The sequence below is a fragment of the Orycteropus afer genome, unplaced genomic scaffold (genome assembly GCF_000298275.1).
Source record: "Orycteropus afer afer isolate SDZICR_OR568_19922 unplaced genomic scaffold, OryAfe1.0 scaffold00074, whole genome shotgun sequence".
In the NCBI taxonomy this organism is placed as follows: Eukaryota; Metazoa; Chordata; class Mammalia; order Tubulidentata; family Orycteropodidae; genus Orycteropus; species Orycteropus afer.
Window position 1 is genome coordinate 4,322,209 of NW_006921661.1, and position 26,821 is coordinate 4,349,029.

Below are 26,821 nucleotides of genomic sequence, written 5' to 3' on the forward strand. Positions count from 1 at the left end.
AAGTCCAATGAACCCCAAACAGTATAGACCCTAAAAGAAAAACACCAAGACATCTCATCATCAAACTCACCAAAGACAAAGAAAGAATCATAAGAGCAGCACAGGAAAAACGAAACATTACCTACAAGGGGCAACCAGTAAAACTAAGCTTGGTTTTCTCAACAGAAACCATGCAGGAGAGAAGACAGTGGGATGGTATATATAAAACCCTGAAAGAGAAAACTTTCCAACCAAGAATTATGTACCCAGCAAAATTGTCCCTCAAATATGATGGTGAAATTAAGACATTTCCAGATAAGCAGAAATTAAGGGAATTTGTTAAAACCAGACCAAACTTACAAGAGATGCTGAAGGGAGCCCTTTGGACAGAGAAGCAACAACAACCAACAACAACTGACCATTAACACACATGATGATATAACCCAGACACCAACCCAGCTATGGAAGTATCCAAAATAAATAAGCCTATGAGATTGTAAACAGGGTACCAGAGACATCAATTGACAAATGAGGACAACTACAAACCAAAAAGAGGGGAAAAAAATCTGTTGTTACAGAACTTCTAGATGGTAGGGAAGTCAAGAAAACTACAAGATAGAATGGAACTAAACTTGGGAAGAAAACTATAAATCACAGGATAACCTCAAAGAAAAATGATAAACCTTCACATCAAAATAAAAAAGACCAGCATAAATATTCAGCAAACACTAAAACAATAGCAATGAAGGAAGTGATAACACGATTCATAAACAAAATGAGCTCAGCATAGAAAACTATATGGAACAAAGAAATCAACACAATGAAAAAGCACATGACAAAAATGACAGCAACAAATTCATATTTGCTGATAATTACATATCTGGCAAGGGACTTACCTCTAAGATTGATGGAAAACTCCAATGCCTCAACACCAAAGGAATCAACAGTCCAATTGAAAAATGGGCAGAAGACATGACTAGACACTTCACCAAGGAGGATATTCAGGTGGTTAGCTAATACATGAAAAGATACTCACAATCATTGGCTATCAGAGAGAAGTAAATCAAAACAACAATGAGATAAACCATCTCACCCCAGCACTGATGGCAAGGTTCAATGAGACATAAAATAAGAAATGCTGGTGGGGATGTGGAGAGATTGGGACTCTCATACACTGCTTGTGTGACTGTGAAGTGACACAACCACTATAGAAAGCAATATGGTGATTCCTTAGAAAGTTGGAATTGGAGATACCATTTGACCCAGCAATCCCATTACTAGGTATATATCCTAGGGAAGTAAGAGCCAGGATAGGAACAGACACATGCATGCTCATGTTCATCACAGCACTATCTACAATAGCAAAAAGATGGAAACAACCTACGTGCCCATCAGCGGAAGAGTGGATGACCAAACTATGGTATATACATATACTGGAATGCTCTGCAGCACTAAAGAATAATGCAGAGTCTGCAAAACACCACATAATATGGGTGAACTTGGAGGACATTATGCTGAGTGAAATAAGTCAAACACAGAAGGTCAAATATAGTATTAGTTCGTTGTTGTGGAGGGTCAAGGAAAGGTTTATATATGGAGAGAAACTTTCTTGGTTGCCAGGGGTGAGAGGGGAGGGGAGGGAACACTGAAAAAAAAAATGCATTGACCCATGTCACTTTAGTTTTGTGTACTTCACTGTACATAAATTATATTTCAATAAAATGCATTAAAAAATCCTCACAAGCTGGACCAATAAGCAATATCATGATAAATAGAGAAAATATTGAAATTGTCAAGGATTTCACTTTTATTTGGATCCACAGTCAACACCCAGGGAAGCAGTAGCAAAGAATCAAATGACGTACTGCATTGGGAAAGTCTATCTCTTTAAAGGGAAAAATATGTCTTTAAAGTGTTAAAAACTAAGACTAAGGTGTGCTTGACCCAATCCATAGTATTTTCAATCACTTTGTAGCATGCAAAAGCTGGACAACTAATAAGGAGGACCGAAAAAGAATTTATCCCTTTGAGTTATGGTGTTGGTAAAGAATATCAAACATACCATGGACTGCCAGAAGAATGAAGAAATCTGTCTTGGAAGAAGCACAGCCAGAGTGTTCCCTAGGTGTGAGGATAGTGAGGCTTCTCTCGTATTTTGGTCATATTATCGGGAGGGACCAATCCCTGGAGAAGGATATGATGTTTGGTGAAAAAAAGGGGAAGACTCTCAATGAGAAGGATTGACACAATGGCTGCAACAAAACAGCAATGATTGTAAGGATGGTGCAGGACCAGGCAGTGTTTCAATGTGTTGTACAAGTCACTGTGAGTTGGAACAGACTCAACAGCATCTAACAACAACAACAATGAAACAGCTGTACTCAGGGGCTGTTGCCACTCCCCACCTCACAGACATTGACAGTGGTTTTAAACACACCTACACACATGCACATCTACACATACATGCACACCTACACATACATGCACACCTACACATACATACACACCTACACATACATGCATGCCTACACATACATGTACACGTATGTGTGTGCTCCAGATAATTGAAAAAGGTATGGAGCCCTTTACTTTGACCATTATAGATTTGCTTCTCTACTGACTACACTTTGGGAAGATTCAACCCACATCAGGGAAGGTTCTTGCAAGTCTCCCTATGAAACCCACTGATGTGTTTCCTTTGTTATTGTTGAAGGTATAGTTCATGACCATGCATTAAATGTGCTCATATGAAGACCTGAGAGAGATATTTCTCTCTGCTCAGCACCAGCATTTGTTGTGTTTCTTTCAGGCAACTAGTTTCATGCTCCATTGTCTCATGGATCCCATGTGTTACGTAATTTATATTTCCTTCTTTGCTTTGCTGCTAAGAAGCTCAGGTGCAAAACTGTGATCACACTCTACCATGCATTTGGTGTACAGACCTTACTCCTGGATTGACTATCTATCTACCTACCTACCTACCTATCTATCTATCCATCTATCTGAGAAACAAAAAAGACCTATTCCACAGTGCTGTGAGAATCAGTACCTAGGTCCCGTATTTGTAAATGTTAATGTGCTGGGCACAGGCTCCTTTGTAAAGTCCTCACCCTGCTGCCTACCCCACACAGAACTAGCCCACCCTCCTCACAGCCACCTGTGTTTTTTCCATGTCAGAGCCATCATCCCCCTGTCTATTTACTCGTCTACTCCCAGCACACCCCATCTCCCCCAGGCAGGGACTATGTCTGGTTCACTCCCATGGCCCCAGAGCTCAGCTCAGTCCCTGGTGTGCTGACCTTCATGAATGAAGTAGGAATTTTCTTTCATTTTCAGTTTAAAAGCATCAACCAAGGCAAGAAAACTAGTGTTGCTGACTCTATGCTGCGGATGCTGGAGAAGTATTCCCAGAACCTGGAGGACCTGATCCAGGAGCGGACTGAGGAACTGGAGCTGGAGAGACAAAAGACAGAAAGACTCCTCTCTCAGATGCTCCCCCCGTGAGTGGCCCTTGGGGTTTGATACACTAGGAGTTCTGTTGGCATAGTGGCTAAGGCATGTGACTGCTAACCAGAAGGCTGGTGGTTCAAACCCACCAGTCACTCCTTGGAAGGGATTGGGCAATCTACTTCTGTAGAGATACCACCTTGGAAACCCAAGGAGGGATCGCTGTGAGTCAGATCTGACTCGATGGCAGTGAGTTAGCCTGAGCTCTAAACATAGGACCTGGAACATAGCAAGTACTCAGTAAATCTGGGCTCCATGAATTTATTCAATGCTTACTTATACAACATATTTTTAGAGAGCCTTTATCATGTGGTGAAGGAGCTCTGGTGGTATAGTGGTTAAGACATTTGGTTGTGAACCAAAAGATCAGTAATTCTAACCTACCAGCAGCTCCATGGAAGAAAGATGAGGCAGTCTGCTTCTGTAAAGATTTACAGCCTTGAAAACCCAATGGGAGTTGCTATGAGTTGGAATTGACTCAATGACGGTGAGTTTGGTTTTGGTGTCATTTTCTAAGAAAACCTGGTGGTATGAGAGTTAAGTCTTGGCTGCTAACCAATACTTCAGTGGTTTGAATTTACCAAAAGGCTCCATGAGAGAAAGACCTGGAGATCTGCTATTAAATATTGCAGCCTAGAAAATCTTCCGGGGCAGTTCTACCCTGTCATATGGGGTTGCTATGAGTCAAAATTGACATGATGGCACCCAACAACTATCATGTGCTGGGCACTATACTGGGCACATGAATGTTGAATTTCTGCTGTCTCATACCCTTGGAGGAGCTCTGGTAGCATAGTGCCTAAGACACCTGACTGCTAACCAGAAGGCTGGTGGTTCAAACCCACCAGCCACACCTCGGAAGGAAGGTTGGGCAATCTACTTCTGTAGTGATACCACCTTGGAAACCCAAGGAGGGGTCGCTATGAGTTGGGTCTGACTCAACAGCACATAACAACAACAACAACAACATACCCTTGGGAGCCAGGAGAGTCACAATATCTCCCATCTCACTTTAGAGGAAGTAGTGTTCAGAGATGGAGTTCCTGGGAGGTGCAAAGAGTTAAGTGCTTGACTACTAGCTGAAAAGCTGGCAGTTTGAACACACCTAGAGCCACCTTAAGGCTGGCGGTTCAAACCACCAGCCACTCCTCGGAAGGAAGATGGGGCAATCTACTTCCGTAGTGATACTGTCTCGGAAACCCAAGGAGGGGTCGCTATGAGTCAGGTCCAACTCAATGGCACATAACAACAACAACAACAACAGAGCCACCTTGGAAGACAGGTCTGGCCATCAGCTTCCCCAAAGTCACAACCTTGGAAACCCTATGGAGCATTTCTGCTCTACATACTTGGGGTCATTATGAGTCAGACATGACTTAACAACACCCACCACCACCACCACCACCAATGTCCAGAGACAGACAGGTATTTACTTGAGGCCAGCCAGCACACCAGCACACCTGTCTTGGTGCTAACCCATGATTTCCCCAAAAAATATCTCTCTCTCTCACCTGAAAACTATAAAGAAGAGGACCTTCCATTTTGTGACTCTGGTTCCTCCCATCCATTCAGGTCTGTGGCAGAAGCTCTGAAAATGGGGGCGACGGTGGAGCCGGAGTACTTTGACCAGGTTACCATATACTTCAGTGACATTGTGGGTTTCACCACTATCTCAGCCCTGAGTGAGCCCATTGAGGTGGTGGGCATGCTCAATGACCTCTATACATTGTTCGATGCTGTCCTGGGCAGCCATGATGTATATAAGGTGAGGGTACTAGAAGGTTGGCATCTATCTATCCTCCCATCCCCACTGTTTCTGTGCCCTTGTAAATTTACTGCCATGTATTTATTTGTTTATATCAGTTAGCTATTGCTGTGTAACAAAGAATCCAAAAACCCAATGACTTAAAACCATAAGCATTTGTTATTGCTCACAAGCATGTGAGTCAGCTGGAAAGTCTCCTTTGACTTAGCTGGACTCACTCATGCATCTGTGGTTAGCTATGGGTGAGGTAGGCAGCTCTACTGATCTTGGTTGGCCTCTCTCAGATCTCTGGAGCTGTGGCTGGGACAACTCAGTCCTGGTCCACTGGTCTCTCATCCTCTAGCTGGAATGGTTTACATGGTGGTGGCAAGGTTCTGAGAGAGAGCCAAAGTACTCAAACCTCCTGGGATATAAGCTGGGACCAGGCATAGTGCTGTTTCTGATGTCATTTCTACTGGTCAAAGCAAGTCATAAGGCTAGCCCAGATTCAAAGGGTAGGGAAATAAACTCCACTTTTTTTTTTTTTTTTTTAATTTTTATTGTGATTTGGGTGAAAGTTTACAGAGCAAATCCATTTTCCATACAGCAGTTCATACACATTTTGTTTCATGACATTGACTGCAATTCCCCATAATATAACAGCTCTTTTTCCACTTCTTCCTCATAGTTACCCCTCCCCTGTGTCCTTCCCTCCCATGCACCCATACCCCCTGAGCTACCTTCCTTTGCAAACACTGCCCTTGTGTTCTTTTGCGATTGATCACTCCAAGGAGTGTATCTACCTGGTGTTCACCCTATATGCCTGTCTGTTGTTTAGCTGGAAGCTGCAGGGGTGAGTTCAGTTCCAGATGTGAAGGCTAACTAGGGGCCATAGTCTCGGGGTCTCACTAGGCTTTATTGGATCAGTAAACCTAGTCTTTTTTTTTTTTTTTTTTAATGATTTTGAGTTTTGTTTTACATTGTTCTCCCACTCTATCCAGGATCTTAAACTCCACCTCTTGATGGGAGTTGCTGCAAAGTTACATTGCAAAGGGTGTAAATGGAGGAGGGAGAGTCTGGACCTATTTTGCAATTAATTGACCATAGTGTTCATTTGTCCTTTGTACATCTATCCATGCATCCATCTATTCATTCCTTCAAAAAGCTTTTATTGACTGACTTTTCTGTGCTAGATCCTGTGCTGGGCAAGGGCTCCTTCAAGGAGTTCTCAGTCCTGTCAAAAAAGGGTAATGACCGCCCATAGTGAGAGTGATGACCAGAGGAAAGCTTGATGGGTTGTGGTGGCTTGACATGAAGTGGGTCAATGGGGAGGATGGGTGGGGACACTGGAGAGGGCAGTAGGGGCTTATGTGGAGCTGTCAAGACCATCCATGATCTAGGTCCTGCACACCTCTCAATCCTAGAGCACACACCAGCTTTTGTGTGACTTTGAGCAAATGGCTTCCCTTCTCTGAGCCTGTTTTCCCATCTGTATAGCAGGAATAATGACTCCAGTCCTAGTGGACTCACTGTTGGAGGGTCCAAGCTCCCACATAGAGTGCTGTGTCAACTGTGCGGTAGTGAAGGTGAATAGCCTCCTGCCCTCTACTCTTCAGTTCTACCCTCTGCTTTGGGGACTTCCCCAACTCCAATCTTGCCCCTTTTTCTGATAAGTCTAGAGCCTTGGCTCAGCTTCCGACACAGTGAAGGAGGTGGAGAAGGACGTTCCAGGAAAGTCACACTCAGGTCCATTGGCTTTAGCCTTTGTTTGTGACCCACCAGCCCCCTTCCTGCCACAGCTCTCCAATGAGCCAGGGCCAGGGCCAGGTGAGGACCAAGGCTGAGGGCTGCAACCAGGATGGAAAGGATGCCTGGGCAGGAAGTTTCAGAAGAGAGAGCTAACACTGTGAGATTTCAGGCACTCTGCTGACAACATGGTTTACCTTATCCCAACAACAATCACCAACACTAATTGAGTGCTTACTGTTGTTAGAAGTTGATTTGAAAGCTTTATGTATATTAAACCATTTCATCATCATAATAATCTATGATATAAGTAATGTTACCCGTAGTTTGAGATGAGGAAACTGAGGTGATAGAGTGACTTGTCCAATGACATTCCCAATGGGATGTGGAGATTAGATTTGACCCTGGCCTTTCTGGTACCAAGGTCACACACCCTACTGTATGTCATCATGGGTGCCCTCAGGACAAAGTCAGAGGTTCAGGAGCTGGCCCCGCCCACCTCCCCACTGTATCTCTGGCCACTCTCCCTCTTCAGACCTCTATCTCCCTCACACATGCTTTGCTCTCTCTAACCGTCAGGTCTTCGCACATGTTGTTGCTACTACCTGGAACTCTGCTTTCCCTCCTCTCCCCTGGCTCCCTCCTGGTGGTTTTTCTAACCTCAGGTTAGCCTCCTTTACCCTCTCAGAGCCTCTGTTTGATATTCTCATAAGCTTCCCTGGACAACATCTCTGTACTTTATAATTTCTACCCTAAACCTCTCTGTCTCCAGTACCTGGCAGCGTCCAACACATAGGAGGTTCTCAGGAAATGGATGGTAATTGAATAAGGAGGACACTGAGGCCCAGAGAGGGATGTGACCTGCCCAAGGTCATACAGCTGGTAGGCAGCAGAGCCAAGGACAGGAACCCACAAGTCCATGGCTGTCTGTTCTACCACACACCCCAACATTGCCTGCGGAGTCCTGAGCCCCCAGCATTCCAAGGATGAGCTTCCCTGTGAGTCCGTATTCAGGATCCCATGACCCGCCCCGGCCTGTGGTTCTGAGGCATTGTCTCTGATGCTAGCTGTACTTCTCTCTTGCCTCCAGAGCCGCCCTGGCCTCATGGGCCCCAGGAAAAGATTCCACATCTTGTCTCACTAAGCCCCACAGCTTTGATCTGGCCCTGAGTCACCCCTGGCCCTGTCTTTTCCTCCCCTGCTAATCTTTTCTCACACATGTGTTCCTCCCAGCTCTGAATCACGCTTTCTGATGTGCTCTGAACTCTGGCCAAGAGGTCTGCATCTTTCTAGCAGAGTGAAATGAAAGAAAACAAGAGCTGCACACCCCTCCAGATGTGGGGAGACAGGAGGCCCGCTCCTCGTGATGTGTGAGCAAGTCTCTCATCACTTACGCTGGCCGCCTCGGTTTCCCCTCAGCCCCAACGGGATCTGGTTACCGCTCTTTAATCCGGTCTGGGTTGGGAGGCAGCCAGGCAATCATTTCCTGGTTCTGCAGGGATCTGCAAATCCCTCCCAGCACTCATTGAGTGAGCACTTTTATGGACATAGCTCCAGAGCCGAGGCCCTGTGGCCTGCGGGAGAGGAGAAGATCCACCCCGCCCTCAGTCCTGTCCCTGCTTTCTGGTGCGTCTCTGGGCACCTCACTTTGCCTCTCCAAGCCCAGGTTCCTCATTTATAAAACAGGGATAAAGTGCTCACTGCTTAGGAATTTTTCTGAAGAACAAGTAATGTGAGAGAAAGTGCTGTCCTTCACTCATTCACCAACATCGTATCTAGCACCTGCCACATACCAGGGATTGATGTCTCCTCCAAAAGCAGGGAAGGGCAGAGGCACTGGCAGTAGTTATGAGGAGTGTGAGCCAGACCTAGAGATTTTCATAGGGTATCTCATTTCACTCTTTTAAGGCCCCTCAAAGGGATGTACCATTAATTCCATTTGCTGATGAGGACTTAGGCTCAGAGTGGGTAAGCGGCTGACCCAAGGTCACACAGCAAGGCAGTGGTGGAGTTAGAATTTACATCTGTGTCTGCTAGTATGCATTCTTTTCTCTCACCTCTCCTCTGGCTGCATCCTTAGTCTGCACCAGGACCCAAGCACGTGTACAGGGAGCCACAGCCCCTCTTGTGACAAAGTGTCTACTATGACAGGCATTTTTGAGAGCATTGCTTTTATGAGTTTGAGCTCCTAGAGAGCAGGGCCTGTATCCTGGTCATCTTTCTCTCTTTGGGGGATGTAGGGATGATGATTAATGACACTACACTCTTTCAGTCAGGAGCCAGCTGAGAGATAGATGTAGGTGTCAGGCAGGCGTTGGGCTAGATGTCAGCTTAAGCAGCCTGGAAAAAGTGTTCTGGCTGAATGGCCACTATGAGGCTTTCTGCTACTTCCCCTCCCTACCTATTCTGGACCTTGGGGTACCCAACAGAGCCAGGTCTCAGAGCAGGTGCACTCTCCCTGAATCACAGCTGCCCAGTTTCCTGTCTGATAGTGGGGCCAGAGAGGAACAGGCCTCCAGAGCTGCTTCCAGAAGGCAAGTCCCGACCCTAATGCATACATGCTGACCATGTGCAGGACAAAACCTCCATGTGGAAGGCAAATGCCCCTAAAAGAGAGAAAGAGCCCAAACCATATATACAACAGGACTCTGGAGCTGCACTGACCATGTTCAAATCCACTTACTAACTGTGCTGTATGACCTTGGCAAGTGACTTAACCTCTCTAGCCAGTTCCCATCTGGAAAATGGCAATGGTAAGAGTACCTACCTCACAGAATCTTATGATGGTCTAGTGGGTTAATACCCTAAAGAGTTTGGAAGGGTGTCTAGCACCTAATAAATGCTATTAAAGTATTTAGAGAGTACTTGTCCTTCTCCCAAATCTCTTCAGTTGAATAAGGCATTCTTCCTCTCTTGGGGAGAAGGAGGGGCAGAAGGAAAGGCAGGGGTCTCTCATCTTTTTCCCTCCAGGGGTATGGAATGAAAGGTCTCTCTTCTTGATGGAAATTTCCACAGCAGAGTTAAACCTGGCCCCCTAACCTGGTCATATTAACAGCCAGCCTACAAATGCTGGAGGGAAAATAGCAGGTAGGTGACGGGAGGGAGATGGAGGCCACAGCCAGAGGAAGAGCATCTTTCTCCCAGCTGGTGACAGGAAGGTTTTGTGGACTAGATCAAGTGAGAGCCTGCTAGATGGAGGAGTAGGATTTCAATGACAGAGTCTGGGGAGCATTTTAGGCAGAGGGACCACTTGATCAAGGCTGGAGGGAGCAGGTGCCAAGTGCTTCTGTGGTGAAAGGGGAGTAGAAAGGGTTCCAGTCTGGCTGAAGTGAGAGGGACCAGGGGCAACTATTGGGAGATAAGTCAGGAAATGTGGCACACCACGGAGGCCCTTGAATGTCAGGCTATGGCGAATGCATTTTAAGCCATTGACCATAATGAGCAAATTGAAGTATCGGAGCAGGATTTGACATGATTAGGGGTGATCACTTCCCAGAAGTGGGTTATAGGATAGAGGGGGAAACTGGTGGGGTGTAGGCAGTGGTGAATATCCTGTGAAGAGGATTTGCTGAATTATGGCATCCACTGTGCGCAGAGGAAAGCATTGTTTTTATTGCCCACCAGGTGCTAAAGGAAGTTTAGTGCTCCCCAGAGGGAAGGCTTTGCTCCCTGGAGGGTGGGGTAGTGGGGGGTGGGGTGGGGTGCTGGGATGTGGCAGCTGTAGGAGGGCCAGTGCAGGAGCTGGGGCTCTTTAGCCTGAACAGTAAAAGGCTGGGAGTGGGTGGGCAGAGTTTCCGTCTGCACATTGACTGGACTGGCCTGCAGCAGGGAAGAAGGCCATGGTTCATTCCTACCTGTGGCCCCAGCACCTGGAAGAGAGCCTGGAACAGAGAAGGCACTTAGGAAATGTTTGTGGGTTGGGTCCAGAGGTAGAACCGGAACCAGCAGGTGAGAGGCAGATCTCAGCTCAACTCAAATTTTAAAAATGAGGATTGGCTAAAGACAGATGTGGTCACTTTAAGAAGGAAGGACATTCTTATCAAAGGGGTATGAGCAGATCAGCATGGCCACTGGGGCTGGAGTGGGGGAGTGAAGGGAGTGGCCTTTAAAGTCCTTCCCAATTCTGAGATTCTGGGATTTTATCTTCTCTAAAACCACTAGCCAAAGAAATAATGACAAATTAATGATTAAAAAAAAGGATGATAAAGACAGAAGCCTCCATATTGAACATCAGTGATGTGCCGGGTTCTTTAACTGCTTTATCTCTAATATTCATCCCACATAAAAGGAAACTGAAGTTCACATAGGTGAAGTAGTCTTCCCAAGGTCAATGGCAAAGCCAGGTTTTGAACCCACATCTGATTCCAAAACCTATATTCTTTGCAGTACACCTGGAAGGACCAATGGGATTTGGAAAGTGGGAAGTATCTGATATTTCTGCACTTTTCTCCAGATGAAGTCCTGGTCTGTCTCTGTGGCGTTGTGCAGATGAGGAACTCAGGTTGGCTAGGGCAAGGTGGGGGCAGAGGAGATAAGAAAGATCATGTGCAATACAAAGATGAGCTGAGATGTGAAAGATCTAGTCATTACTAATATGTCTGGAATTGGAGGCCTGACAGAGAAGGCACTGTGGGCTGGACACCTCTGGGTGAGCTGGGGCACCCATGGGGACAAAGGACAGACCAGAGAAAGTGGGTTCTTGTGCTGGATACTGAAGACTGTGGTTTCTAGGTGGAGACCATAGGAGATGCCTACATGGTGGCATCAGGTCTGCCCCGACGCAATGGAAGCTGGCATGCGGCTGAGATCGCCAACATGGCCTTGGACATCCTCAGCTCTGCGGGCAACTTCCGGATGAGGCATGTGCCCGACGTGCCAATTCACATCAGAGCTGGCCTGCACTCAGGTATGGACTGGCAGCCACCTGTGACAGGCCACAGCAGTCTCCCAACTCTTCCAGGGGCATTGGCTGGGGCTCCCCAGCGGTGTACTTCTAGAATCCCAAAATTCTGAAATTCTATGACATCACTCTCTACCTTCAGTTTGGACCCAACTGAGAGAGAGATGCAGGCATCTGGGCTAGATGTCAGCTTCAGCAGCTCAGAGAAAGTGGTCTGGATAAGTGGCCAACACAGGGCTTTCTACTCCCTTTTCCCCATGGAGTAGACCTTGGAGCATCCATCTGAGGCCGAGCTGCAGAGATAGAGTCTACAATAATAACAATAACAATAAAGAACCATTGTAAGGCTCTGAGATAAAAATCAAAGAATCTGCAATGCTCAGATTCGAATCGCTCTCTCCCTCTTTTTTTTTTTTTTGTTCAGCATCCGTCAAGGGCATTCAAGTCTGTGTTGAGGAGTTGATAGTTTGATGAAAGAGGCAGGATAGAAACTTTCTGTGGTCATGCAAAAATAAATGTTTGCTGTCATGGGTCTGGGAGAGAACTCAGGGTCTCTAATATATCCCTCACTTGCCCTGACCCCCACTCCTTTCTCCCCACATGGTTCTCCTCTCCTACAGGATAAAATCTGAGCTCCCCAAGGTCCTTGCTAACCTCTTCAACCTCATCTGCCACTACTCCCTGTTTGACTCTCCACCCATATTCACTACTCACTGCTTGCTGTTTCCCGTGTACACATGGCTCTGTGCCTTTGCACCTGCTGTTCCCTGCCCGCCTGTTTTCTTATCCTTCTAGACACAGCACATGAATTGCCTCCAGGATATCTTCTGGGCTGGGCTGGGTCAGAGGCCCCTTTCTGTGCTGGCACAGCCCTGATGTTTCCCTTGCCTCAACAGTGACCACAATTTACAAGTTTCCTTCCACTAGGCTTGGAGCTCCCCAAGGGCAGGGACTGGTTCCAATTGATCTCTGTCCCCCATTCCCAATCCAGAGCCTGGTACAGGTGTCGCCTTCTGTCTGAATGTCAAGGAGACTCCATGGCTTCATTCTCACCCCTCAGCTGGAGTCCAGGATGTGGGGTGGGGAATGGTGATGGGAGGAGTGGACAAGGCTGTCATTGGACCTATCTCTGGTCCAGGACCTGCTGAAGCTCACTGGGCACATTTGGGTTTCAGGGCCCTGTGTGGCAGGGGTTGTGGGCCTCACCATGCCTAGGTATTGCCTCTTTGGAGACACTGTCAACACTGCATCCCGGATGGAGTCCACAGGGCTGCGTGAGTATCTCATACTACATCCTGCCCCGGGAGAAGGTAATCTCCCAGTGATCCCTGAAGCAGTGCTTAGTAACCAAATCACCACCTGGTGGCAGCAAACTCTTGTTGTCAATGAAGTAACTTTCAGGAGGCGACGTATGTCATTGGTCCTTTTAATTTTCCACAAGGTTTTTGCAATTATCTCATGAAGAAATTAGTAGAGAAAGCACTGACTCAGCGGGCAGGAAACCTGGGTCCTAGCCCTGGCTCTTCACCTGGCTTGCTTGGTGTCCTTGAACAAATTGCTCTTCCTTTAGCCCTTGGTTTCCCCCACCTTTACAATGAAGACACCATTGCAGGTTTTTTAAAAATTATTATTTTAATGTCATTGTAGGTCCTTTCTGGCAGCAGGGATCACTCTGATGACACGGTTAGAACAGCCAAAAAGTTGAGGTCCAAGGGCCTTGTCTTTTGGTTGCATAGTTTGTGTGTTCATTCATGTTCAATGCAAGATGTGGCAGCCCTACTGGAAGTTCTGCTCTTCAAAGAAAAATGAAAACTGTTTATTTTCTCTGACTCAGTCTTTAGAGGCTTTCCTACAAGTGAAATTATGTTCCTAGGTGTTCTGACTTTATTCTGAGTTCCCTCTAATACTCAATGTATTACGTACTTTGTTTCTCTCAGAGCCTCTATTTCATCACCCTGTTAAAGGGATGAGAGGACCAGTACAACTGGTTGGAATTGGGGGTGTTACACTCAATGATTTTAACAAATATTAGGTACGCTGTCACCAGGTAGTGACTTGATGACTACCATTCTTCTTAGCATACAGAATTCATGTCAGCCGAAACACTGTCCAGACACTGCTCAGTTTGGATGAAGGCTACAAAATTGACATCAGAGGTCAGATTGAGCTAAAGGTGAGAGAATTTATTTTCTGGGGTTTTTGGAAAAAGTCCCCAAGGGTCCAATTTCTGTGGGCAGCAGAAGAGATTTTCTGATTGATGTGGCCGAAGGAAAGGGCTGCATGACATTGGGGATGGAGCTGATCACATTTACATGACCTCGCTATTCCCCCAAAGTTCTCAGAGCCTGAGGAAATTTCTTGAGAGACACTCCTTCATTTTGTTTCTTGTGAGAAGAAGAGCCAGGACAGAGAAATCACCGGGGCAGCATGGTAGTGAACAACATACAGTAATGTATTTATCGCTCAAAGCTATCATAAAAGGAGGATCATTGTCCACATTTTATAATCCACTGCCATTGAGTTGATTCCAACTACTGGTGACCCCCATTGGGTTTCCAAGGCAGTAAATGTTTATGGAACTAGATTGCCTACTCTTCCTTCTGTAGAGTAGCTGGAATGACTGGTAGGTTTGAACCACCAACCTTCTAGTTAGCTGTCAGATGCCTTAGGCACTATACTACCAGAGTTCCTTGTCCACATTCTATAGGTGAAGAAATTGAGCCAGAGAGGCAATGTGACTCGTCCAAAACCACACAACTCTTAACCCAAGACTGGTGGTTCCAAAGCCTGTGACTTCTCCATAGCACTATTGGGCTCCTTTTATCCCTCAGAACCTTAGTTCAGACATGACCAAGGGTATTCCTGATCCAAGAACACCCTTCCTCCTCCTTTTCCCCAACAGTGATCATCATGCCTTCTCTGTACACCCACCAGTCCCATGGCCAGCCCTCTGTGTTGTAGGTATGATGTTGGGTTGTGTGTGCCCATGAGCACCTCAGAGGCAGAGATGGGTTTTATAACTTCTGCATTCTTTTAAGTGTTAACACAATGTTGGTGATGGCACAATGTTCCTAACCAACTCCCTCTAATTCCTCAGTTCCTCAGCTAGAGATAGGCCTAGTAGGGGGACTGCAGCAGCCCATACATTTAGTGACCTGGAGCTGTGACTGGAGTCCAGAAATTGTGTACCACATGGGACTTACTTCATTACATTGTGCAGAGGAGCAGGAAGATAAAGTTCAGAGAGTGGCAACAACTTGTCCATGGTCACACAGCCTGCAAGGGCAGGTATATGTGGGACCCTTTGCTCTGGATGGCCAAGGTTATGGGAAAGTGAGATGAGTAAGTCAGGATAGGTGTGTCATATTTAGGGGAGTGATGGGTATCCTGAGGAACAGAGGACTGGGATGGAGGAGAGGGATTTAGAGAGGAGCTGGGGAAGGCAGAACACTGACCTCAGGTTCTTCAGGCTGACCTGGGGAGCTCCAAAGGGCAATATCCATCCCAGAAAGTTCTGGCCTGGAGTAGGGTATGGAGTTTCCAGACCAGCCAGCCTCAGCTCTCCTCATGCCCCCTTCACTCTCAGCCCCTAGGCAGCTGTATTCCCATTCCAGGAGAAGCTACTTGGTCCTTGAATAGTGATAGTTAGAGAGACTGACAAATTGCAGAATCCTGGGATCTTCTATTCCAGGTCTTCTGGTAGTGGAATTCATGATTCATTATTTATTTAATAGATGCATATTAACTTATTTGGTCCTCACAATAACTTTCTGAGGTACTGAGGAAGCAGAGGCACAGAGAGGTGAAGTAACTTGGCCAAAGCTACACAGCTCATAAGTAGCAGAGACAGGATTTGAACCAAGGCAGTCTGGTTCCAAGTTCTCTGCTGCTTTGGCTCCTTGTGAAAAGAAAAGCATGTTGGAATCATGCAACTCTGGCTTCAGTGTGAGAAGGTTTGCATGGGGAGGGGCCTTTCCACCCCCTCTTCTCTCTCTTCCAGGGGAAGGGTGTAGAGGAAACCTACTGGCTGTCAGGGAAGGCAGGTTTCTCCAGACCTCTCCCCACACCTCTGGACATCAAACCTGGGTAAGTGAAAAGGATTTCGCCCCAAAGCCTGGATTCTTTTATTATTATTATTATTATTAAAATTATGTGATATTTGTTACTTTTCTGGATACAAAATTATGACTTGTCTATTGTGGAAAACTTGGAAAGTTCAAAATTGTTCAAAAATGAAAATAATCACCACCTTTCCATTCCTGAGAAGCAAGCACGTTAGCATTTCAGCACTTTTCCCTCCAGCCTGTTTCTGAGATGTTTGGCTCAGATGAGCTCATGCTGCTTGGATCATGTTACATTCTGATGTGTGCTTTCCACTCAAGGCCCTGAGCACCTTCCTGTATTGTTCAGAGCACATTACAAACACACATAGTAACTGCATCAAGACTGCAACGCATGGGCATGTCACACTTTACTCAGCCTTTCTCTCATGTTGTGCATTTAGAGTCTTTGCATTTTGGGCTGATTACAGGCCATGAGTTGGTAAGTATCAGTATGCGTTCGTCACCATTCAGACCATTTCCTCAGCCAAGAAGTCTATGGATCATAGAACACCCACATTTTAGGGGCCAAATGAAACTGGCTCTCAGAGAGCTTGTGCCTGGCCAGCAGAGTTTGGCTTCCCTTTTTCCTTTGGGACCCATGTCCCTTACCGAGATGAACATGGGTGGGGCCGGGGGGAAAAGAACATTTTCATTCCATCATGACATTCCTCACACCCTTCCATTCAAGCATAGACAGTCCACAGCAGGGGCACAGATGTTGCCAACTGCTGAGAATATTAGTGTCATTTCTAGGAGAAAGGCCTTGGGGACCACAGAGGCCAATGGGGTTATTTCACCAGATGAGAAGCTGAACCCAGACATGGGCAGGGTCCCACTGGGGTCCCACATAAAGACTGTATCAGGGTTTGAGCCTGAGTCCAGGCTTGTTGTCTCCTGCCCAGATTTTTTCCTTCATCAGAAGTTCTGACTGGTTCCCTCCCAGCATTTTCAGGCTGACCCCCTCCCATCACTCAAAGATGAGAAATATGTGGGAGACATGTGGGCTTCCTGGGAAAATGACCAGGGTTGAAGCAACCCAGACTGAGTGTCCTCCAAAGGGCTATGGCAGGAAGCTGGTCACAGCAGCAATTTCCTTTCTGTCCGGCTGTTGGGTTGTCCCATAGCCTCAGGAACCCAGGAAATGGGGCAGAGCAATGCTGAGGGCAGGGATTGCCCCTGTCCATCCCTGAGCACCCACACAGAGGAGATCCCAGGGAGGGAGGGAGGAAAAAGGGAGAGATGGGCAGGCTCTGGCATGCAAAGGAGCTTCCAGGGCACAGAACACACACAGCCATGTAAACAAGGGCACGCCAGCCTCCTCGGTGCAGAACCAGCTTATGCTCATGGAGAGGTTCCACCCAGCCCAGGTCCATCAGCTCCATCAGCTTTCCAGACAGTCTTTGTCTGGGCTGTTTGGTGGGGGAGTAGCTTGGTGTGAGGACAGGGATCAGGTCTGGTGTGCCTTAGTCCCTTCTCCTCTCTGGGCCTGGCTCCAAGGGCCCTTCCAGCAACTATATTAGAGTCCAATTTTCTTCCCAGGTGTCACAACAGCTGCAGCGTCCCTCTACCCAATTTCTAAGTAGAATGGACTGTGGCCCTTTTTGCCACTCTTCCACCACAGTCCTCTCTTCCTTGCATCTTCCCAGCAGCCTGTGAACACGCCTGACTCTCTTGCACCTTCCAGAGCAAGACTTCCTTTGACCTTTAAGGCCCAGCCCCCCACCCCACTTGAGAGCTGCTGATACTGACTTCATTTCCTCATGCTTACTCCCTCCTCCACCCCACCCCACCCATAGTGTGACTTCCATCCTCACCAGTACAGCCCACTCTTAGGAAGGTCACCAGTGACCTCCATCCATGTCACTAGACCCATGGGTAGTATCATTTCTCAACTTGACTGCTCAGCCACATTTCCCCTTCTTCCCTCTGCCTAGAAATGCAGTCTTCCCTGACCTCTGGCACCCACCCAGCTATGCTCCCTCCTCCACTTGTTTGTCTCAGGCTCCTTTGCCAACTCCTTCTGTCTCCCCCAGGACCCCTCCCTCTCTGTCATTGCCACCTCATACACACCCAGGCCTTCCCTTACTACCCAGACACTTCATGTCCTTGGGGCCCCAGTCTCCCCTCTGAGCTCCAGACCCATGTAGCTCACACCACCCTCCTCAATTCTTTCTGGAGCTCTCACACACCTTAAGCCCATTGGGTCCACCCACCCTCACAACCTGGTCCTTCTCCAGAATTTTCTTCAGTGAGGGCATTGCCATGGACAACCCCATCAGACAGATGCTATCCTGGGTGGTATCGCTCACCACCTGCCCCATCTAATCTGTCAGTTCATCTGATGGCCCACTGTTTCCCATCTCCACACTTCTGCCTGATCCATATCTCCCTCACCTTGCCCCTGGACTTCTGTTGAGGCTCCTTACCAGCTCCCCTCACCCACTCATGCTCCCCTTGATCCATTACACAACAGCCAGTGATCGTTTAATACAGCCATCATCAGTCTGAAAGCTCCCTGTTGGACATCTCCTGTGCCTTCCTACTGCTAAAGCCTGAACTCTTCATGAAGCCTCCAAGGCCTGGCAGGGGCTGGCCTCTGCCCTCCCCACTGCCTCAACTTGCCTACCACCTGCCCCTGCTCAGCACCTGCTCCCAGCCCTCCCAAGCTGTTCCTTAAAACATGCCAAGCTTTTTCCCACCTCAGGGCCTTTGCTTTTGTAATTCCCTGGACCTGGAATGCTCTGCCTCTGGATGTCTGCAGGTCTGATCCCTTCCTATCACACAGGTCTCATGCTGACATGCTGCTAAACCAAGCCCATCTGGGCTGTCATCCTCTAGCCCATCTTCCAGCACAGTGCTCTCTGTGTTGTTGGTGGGTGTCATTGAGCTGATTTTTTCAACTCACAGCAACCCTATGTGACAGAGTCAAACTGCCCCATAGGGCTTTCTAGGCTGTAATCTTGACAGGAGCACATCTTCAGGTCTCTCTCCCGCAGAGTGAGTGGGTGGGTTCAAACCACCAATCTTTTGATCAGTAGCTGATCACTTAACTGTTGCACCACCAAGGCTCCTTGTGGTTTCCATAGCACATAGAAATATCCGTTGCCTGATATTTCTCCCTGACACATTTATGGGACTTTCCCCTGCCCATATAAGCTTCGTGAGATCCTGGGCGACTGGTGTGCCTGGCCATCCATCAGTGTCTGGCACACGGGGAACAGAAGCTACCAAGTCTCCTGTGCACCAGAGGAGCTCTGTCTATGTCGGCGGTGGGAAGCCCAGCCCCCAGTGCTTCTGGCCCATCCCATCTTGGGATTGGGAACCAGGGGTTCTAGTAGCCATTTGTCATCTCCAGCTCCCTCAGTTGATGACTTTCCCACTTCTGGACAGAAACTTAAGAAAGTGCCAGCGATATTTTCATCTTCTTGGCTCAGGGAGGGAGGAGATTGGAGATTAGTCCCAGAAAGCACCACTTGAACTTTGGAGCCTCCTAGGCCTTCAGGCCTGCAGGGGAGAACCACAGCATCCACCTAGACACACGGACTTAGAACGTTTACAGAGGTACAGGTGCACACGTGCATACACACGTAGACACACATGCACACACGGATGTGCACACACAATACTTATCATGAGCATAGGATATGTGCACACATGGAAACAACCTCACATGCCCATGCACTTGCCTGGAGATGAGATCACAGACAGACACAATCAGGGGCTTTCAGTGCCATTGGAGCGGAACCTGTTTTTTGTTCCCAGGATAGTTATCAAATTTTTACTTGAATCGTATGTTATAGCTTGATTTTTTAAAAGAGTAGTTTCCTAAAGATGATTTCTTCCTCATCTTAGCCACCAGGGCTTCCATATGGGCAGAAATGATTTATTTTTACATTTGGGGATGTCTGGGAGGCTGGTTGAGATCAAGGAAAGGGAACAAAAGTCCCCACCCAAGCAACAGTGCACACAGAGGTGCTTCCTATTACAAGTGACAGAGACACTTGGCACAGTGGCTTTTCCGGCCCCTGCCAGGCTGCTGTGAGGTCCTGGCTGCCATTTGGAGCCTATTTCCACGCCTGTGTAAAGGTGATATCCCAGCTTGTATTAGTCTCCTAGAGCCCCTGTAGCAAAGTAGCACAAGATGGGTGGCTTAAAATGAAAGAAATGTATTGTTTCACAGTTCTGGAGGCGAGTTGTCTGAGTCCAGGGTGTTGGCAGGGCCATGCTCTCTTGGAAGGCTCTAAGGGGAGATTGTTTCTTATCTCTCCCATCTTCTGGTAGCTCCAGGTATTCCTTGCCTTAGGGCTGCAGTGCAACTCTGTCTTGTCTTTACACGGGGCCTTCTAACTCTGTGTCTCTTCTCCTCTTTCATAAGGACACCTCTCATATTGAATTAGGACCCACCCCACTCCAGTATAAACTCCTGTTACCCTGATAACATCTTCAAGGGCCCTGTTTCCAAACAAGGGTCACATTTACAGGCAGCAGGTATTAAGATGTGAGTGTTATCTTTTTTGGGATAGCAATTCAATCCATCACCCAGCTTTTTTCAAAGAGCCCTGGTGACACAGTGGTTAAGCACTCAGCTGCTAACTGCCTCTGTGGGAGAAAAGACCTGAGGAACTGCTCCCCTACTCTGTCACTTGGCAGTCAGTATGAGTTGGACTCATGGCACCTAATAACAACTTTCTCCAGGCAATTGTGGGCAGCAAATGAGAAAATGAAAGTGACTGCAGGGGGCAGCCCAGTGCTCCCACCTGGAATTTACATAACACCCACATTATATAAATAACCTGCAGGCCCACCAAGGTCATGCTCTGAGAAGGGGGCAGAGCTGGGGTTATTTCTCATCTCTTGGGAGGCCACTGGGCTTGAAGCTCAGTCCCCAAAGTTCAAAAGGGGGGAGGGTCACAGTGGGCCCATGGCAAGGCTGCTGCAAGGACCAGGGGACACAAAATGAGAGTGGCTTCACTGCCAGCAGGGGTGGTGGTTTTATGATGCTTGTTTTTCTCTTTTCCCTAGAGACCCCTGGCAGGATCTCATAAACCAAGAAATCAAGGTGGCTTTTGCCAAAGCGCGCCTGGGCACAGCTGGGACCCGGAGCTCAGGAAAGGCCTTGGCAGGGCCTTGAGGAGAGGAACTGTGTGGGGCAGGTGCCTAGACTGGCCTTAGAGAGAGACTCTCTATCTGCACCCCCACCCGTTCTCCCTGCTCCACTCTGCTCAAAGAATTCTCTGTCTGAGCTCCCTGGTGTCAACTATGTGCTCATTAGTAAGTGCCCTAGAGCGACACAAATTGATGCATTCCTTTATGAATCCTAGGGGTAAACTCGCCTCTTGACACAAAAACAATAAGAATAGAAATATTCCCTTCCTTTCACACAGTTCTTTGTTCTTGACAAAATGTTTTGATGTGGAGAGCTCATTATATTAAGAGAGCTCATCATTCCTCCCATGGGGATACTGTCCCCATTTTACAGCTGAGCTGCCTGAGGCCCAAAGGGAGGAGATCATTGACAGCTTGGGGTGTGCAATGTGGGGCAGAAGCAAGACCAGGGCCAGGGGCTGGAGCCGGCAGATGAGGGCTCCAGGCTTAGCTGGGTGACCTACTTACATCATGTCATTTCTCGAAGCCTCTCTTTTGTCATTGCTAGAATGGGTGTTGAGAGGATTTTAAAAGTTCTTAACATAAGGCTGGGCCCACAGAAAACTCTCTGAGTATGTCACCTCCTTCTCTGCCTTTCTTCCCTGATCAAGCCCAAATGTTTGGGCAGTTGTGAGCACTGTGTTGAGAGTCCAGGCCTTGGGTTCCCAGAATCTCAGGACTGGTGGGGGGAGGAGGGTAAGAATTTCTTGGCTCTCAGCAAAAAGAGACTTCTGTCTTACAGGAAAAAAAGAGAAAGAAACCCACAACCAACTCATTAAACTGGCTTGTGACATCAAAGAATGTTCACCAAATACCCGCTGGTGATTTCTAAGCAGGGAAATCAGGCACACGTGGGATTCATTTACCAGATGAAGGGGAGAGGGCTGGGGGCTGCAGGGGCAGGTTAAATCCTAAACAAACTCATCCTTCTTCAAAAGACCCCTCAGGAGGGGAGAGCTGTCACTGAAACTTCAAACAAGGGGGTCGTTGGGAAATGTTTCTTCTGGGGCTGAGCCCACAAAGGCCCAGCTGCTTCTGTGTATGGTATATGTGTTCATGCACTTGGTGTGCTTGTGTACGTATTGTGTACTATGCCTATGTATGTGTGCACATATTGTATACATGTGTGCCTATGTGCATGTATGTGTACATGTATGTGTGTGCATGTGTCATTCAAGCAAGGTCCCACATACTCATCTGCACCCTACGCATCCATTTCTCTGGCCACAACAGACTGTTTACTCTTTTCCAAGCCCTTCGTGATGCAGCATGATGCTCTGGCTGTTTTCTTTACCTGAATGTCTTTATCCTGTTTTCCTATCTGGTGAACTCCTACTCATCCTTCAAAGTCCAATTAAAAAGCCACCTCCTTTTTAAACCTTCACCAACCCTCCTCTTTATATAACTAGTAGTTTCCATGCTTGACTCCAGGAATCAAGTTCATTTCTCTGGTCCAATGCCCAGAAGAAGGCATGCACTAGGAGGCTGAATAGATGAGTGAACGAATGAATGGACAACTACTGCAAGTTGGCCCAGAGGCTTTTCATGAACAATCTCCCCTCCTGCAAGGTCAGCTCCTGAGGTCCCTAGCCTAGTTTCTCCTCTGCTGTTCTCTGCATCTGGACTTAGTTAGCCTAATGCTTAGATGGGTTTCTGCATGCCTGGCATGGGCAGCGTTGTGTGAGCTGTGGGCTTCCATAGCTTCCTCGTCTCTCTGCACCACCATCCCTCATGCTGTGATGGACACTCTCACAGCCCCTCAATCAGCCTGGAGTGCTCTTTCCCAGCCCCTCTGCTTCCCATCTCTTCTGGCCAACTCCTCCTCACCCCTCAAACCTCAGCTCCTCTGCTATTTCCTCCAATAAGCCATCCCTGAAACCTTCCCCACCCCCCAGCCCCAGGCTACCCCTTCCAGCACTGACCACACTCTAGACGTGGCCTATGTCTGGGGGCTTCCTAAGAGCAGGGCTGGGTTTAAGCCCTGTGTCGGTGATCTCAGCCTCTGGCACAGGGTTGGGCACAGACTCTGCGAGTGAAGTTTGGTGGGATGAAGAAATAGAATGGGGTGGGGGAGGGGGAGGAGGCCACTGTGGTGGCAGGTGAACCTTGCTTTAAGGGAAATCCATATGCATGAAAATCCAGATTAGAGCTGTTGGAACTGAGTCTACACTGACAGGGGAGGTACAAGGATGTGGTGTGGATGTGGATGTGTGTGTGTGTGTGTGGAGGGGACGCATGTGTGCTGAGCACCTATGGCATAGAGGGTCTCTGGCAGCTGTTCTCATAGCCCCAGGAAGTGAGTGCCATCATCCCCATTGATGAGTAAAGAAATGAGGCTCTGTGGTGAGGACAGATTGGACAAAAGGCAGAGGTGAAGTGACACTTTGGGAGCTGTGCGATGCCTGAGCCTGTGCTTTTTCCTGAAGCTCAGCCATGCTGCCTCTTGTCCCGGCTCTGCCCCTGGGCTTCCTTGCACAAATCATTGCTGCTAGAGACCCAAGTGTCCCTATCACACGGGCCGAGTGAGACTGAGTCTCCACCGTCCCCTTAGGAGGGATTTCATGTGTCTGCAAGCCTCTTCAGAAATCCACTAGGGGGCAGGCAAGTTATTCCAGAAAGAACCAGGAGCCTCTCTTGCAACCCTGGAGATTTCTGGAGCTCCTTCCCGGGTGGCAGGGTCCCTGGGTGTGGTGGTCCCAGTCAGGGGAGAGAGAATGGGGATCCACAGAGTGATAGTGAGGCCCCACCCCACGGAGGACTCTTGCTTGGGGAAATCACCCTGACGACCGAAGGACAGTGAGAATGGCAGGCCTTACTCAGTGTGCTATTCCCATCCAAAGGACCTTGCTGATGTCAAGTTTCAAAGGTTTGTCCAGTCTCCAGTAATTTGCATTTTCCATTAACTAACACATAGGTGATGCACAGTTGTTTATAAAGTGCCTTCCTGGACTTCAGTTTAGGTAGCCTACCATGCCCTCTCCTGGAAGGTAGGTGTAACTACTCTTGTTCTATAACCAACAGAGTGAGGTGTTCCGGGCGGTTATCTTCTCTTCCTGACAGGAAGCCCTCTTTCCAGGATCCAGCTGCCTGCTGGCTATCTCTTCAATGAACCAAGGGTCACCTGACCATGCTGTGCCCTGTTGGTCAAGAACCAGGAGTAGTAACTTTTTCTTCCCTGTCCTTCCCATGACAGCCCTGCCCCAATCCCCATAATCAATCACTAAGTCCCTTCCAGTCCACTACAATGGTCTGTTTTTGTGCAGGCCTCTGTTTTTGTCAGGCTGTCCTTCATGATGGCACCAGCCTCCTAGCTGCCCCACCTGCCTCCATTCCCTGCACTGGTCAATCCTACCCCCAGAGCCTTTACCTGAAGCATCAACTTGCTGTGTCATCTTCTACCAACATGCTCCCCACTGCCTCAGCCTCCTGACCACATGGTTGAGGCTTTTGACCGTGGAGATCTTGCTGACTCACCCCACCCTCTCCCCTGGCTGCCCAGCCCTTTCCCACCCTCATGCCTTGGCCCATCTTATCTTCTCAAATTGCTCAGACACTCCCTTTCAACCTAAAAAAAAAAAACCTAGAAGATTTTTATTATGAAAAAGGTTCCAATGAATAGTTATAACAACTCCCACCACCACCACCACACATAACTACCTAAAGCTGGTAACCTTTTCCTGTCACCTTTGCGTCCAGGTGCAAATTCCTGTCAGTTTCAGGAACATCATAGTGAACTACTCAGTCCATTTCTAGAAGGGCCACTGTTAGTATGTATATGGCCTTGGGAAAGCAAGGCCACAGGGACAGCCTCTGTTCTCCCAATGTATCCACCTTGAGCCCACACTTAACACCTTGCTACAGCTCTAAAACCAGATCCATAAGAACGAAAGAGAGATTTTACTGAAGATTTCCTGGGAGTCAGGGAAGAGAGCTGACATCGCAAATCACACAGCCAAACTTTGTAAAACTGCTTTAAGCTTCTCTGTTCTTCCTCCCAGAGTCCTCTCCCTGGCAGCTGCCTTACCTTCTTCCACACCATTCCACATCAAATCCCCCTTTGTCCCAAGCCAATCGGCACCTAGTCTCAGCCTGCTGCTTTAGTCTTCATTACCCTAAAGCAACTACAGATGGATAAAAGGCTGAGGAGCTTTCTAAAGGGCTGACACAGGCAGGCTGTCTTCAATACTCTCCCTGTGGGCAGTCCATGAAAGGATCTTTATTTCACTGGAAAGAGAGGGAATGAATACATATGGAGTATCTGCAATTTAGTCCTTACTACAATCAGGCAAGGTACTATTATTCTCCCCATTCTATAGATGCAGCTACAGACTCAGTCCAAAGTCACCTGACATCCAGTGGCAGCACCTGGCCTGGACTCCAAAGCTCCCCACCCCATGCCTACTACCCTGTCTGCCTTATAGGCCCCCAGTCATATACTACATGGAAAAAAGATGACATAGACATAGTGACAGCCTCCATCACCAGCTGCAGGGTGGGGCTCAGCAAATGGAAATGAGGTGAGGTCTGGAGAAGAAGGCAAGTGAGGCAAGGGCCCAGGTAAACCAAGGCCAAGGATTAGGTGACTGAATAGCGAATGGAAGAGCTGAGTGGGGCAGATGCCAGAGTGTGCTGTGGATAGAGGTCAAGATGAGGAGCACAGTATAAGTGTGCAGCAAGAGATTGAAAAGAACAGAGAAGTCAATAATCCTGGTGGCCCAGGAGCCATTTAAAGGGCTGAGTCAGACCTTCCCAGGCTGTATTCATGGCTCTTACTGAGGGCGCCCATTGTTGTTTGTTGTTGCTAGGTGCCACTGAGACAATTTTGATTCATGGCAGTCCTATATGACAGAGCAGAACTGCCCCATAGGATTTTCTAGGCTGTGGCCCAGTGGATTAATTGTTGAGCACTCAGTTGCTAACCTAAAGGTCAGCTGTTCAAACCCACCAGCTGCTCCATGGGAGAAAGATGTGGCAGTCTGCTTCCATAAAGATTTACAGCCTTGGCAACCCTATAAGGCACTCTGTCCTATAGGGTCACTATAAGTTGGAATTTACAGGTTTAGGTTTTGGTTTTAATCTTTACAGGAGCAGAATACCAGGTCTTTCTCCCCTGGTGCCTCTGGGTTTGAACCACCGAGCTTTCAGTCAGCCTCCAAGAGCTTAATCCTTGAACCACTAGGGAACCCATGGGCAGGCAAGGAGGGGGTTTTTCTCTTTCCTATATTCGCAGTCTCTTCTCTCTTGGCCTTTTGACCTTCAGCAGCACAGACATGAAGAGGCCTCTCAGTCAGTGGGCTTCTGGGCTCAGCTTCTTTTTGGCTAGAGCCTACAGTCTTACCTCTGGCAACTCTAAACATGGTGAAGAGAGACAGAGATGGGAAGGGAGAGGGAGAAAGGGGGAGAGAAAGGAAGAGATGATTGAGCATGGTTGGGAGAGAGCAGGAAAGGAGAGAGGAGATGATGGGGATGTATGTGGATGTGTGATATGGAAGCTGGTCCCCTGAGTAGTAAAAGAGACAGGAAAGTAGGAAGTGTGGTGTGTGCTTGACCTCCCAGGGCCTTCAAAGGGTTTTTAGCAGGGAGTGACCTGTTCAAATTGGTGTTTTGAGAGACTCCATCTGGCTGCCATGTGAAAGCTGGTTGGTTGGACAGGAAAGGGAGACCCCTGGGCAGGAAGCTCTCCTGGGAAGAGGGGGA

At 47.9% G+C, this 26,821-nt stretch overlaps 1 protein-coding gene across 1 annotated transcript in view; it reads left to right on the plus strand.

Annotated features, from left to right (window-relative positions):
• LOC103197150 (guanylate cyclase D-like) overlaps positions 1 to 21,110 on the plus strand; it is a 49,759-nt gene extending 28,649 nt beyond the window's left edge. The window contains exons 13-19 of the mRNA XM_042780964.1: positions 3,316 to 3,479; positions 5,059 to 5,251; positions 11,708 to 11,882; positions 13,052 to 13,150; positions 13,955 to 14,049; positions 15,877 to 15,962; positions 21,002 to 21,110. Of these exons, the coding sequence (XP_042636898.1) occupies positions 3,316 to 3,479; positions 5,059 to 5,251; positions 11,708 to 11,882; positions 13,052 to 13,150; positions 13,955 to 14,049; positions 15,877 to 15,962; positions 21,002 to 21,110 (921 nt within the window). The remainder of the gene's footprint in view (positions 1 to 3,315; positions 3,480 to 5,058; positions 5,252 to 11,707; positions 11,883 to 13,051; positions 13,151 to 13,954; positions 14,050 to 15,876; positions 15,963 to 21,001) is intronic.
• Positions 21,111 to 26,821: the final 5,711 nt, after the last annotated feature.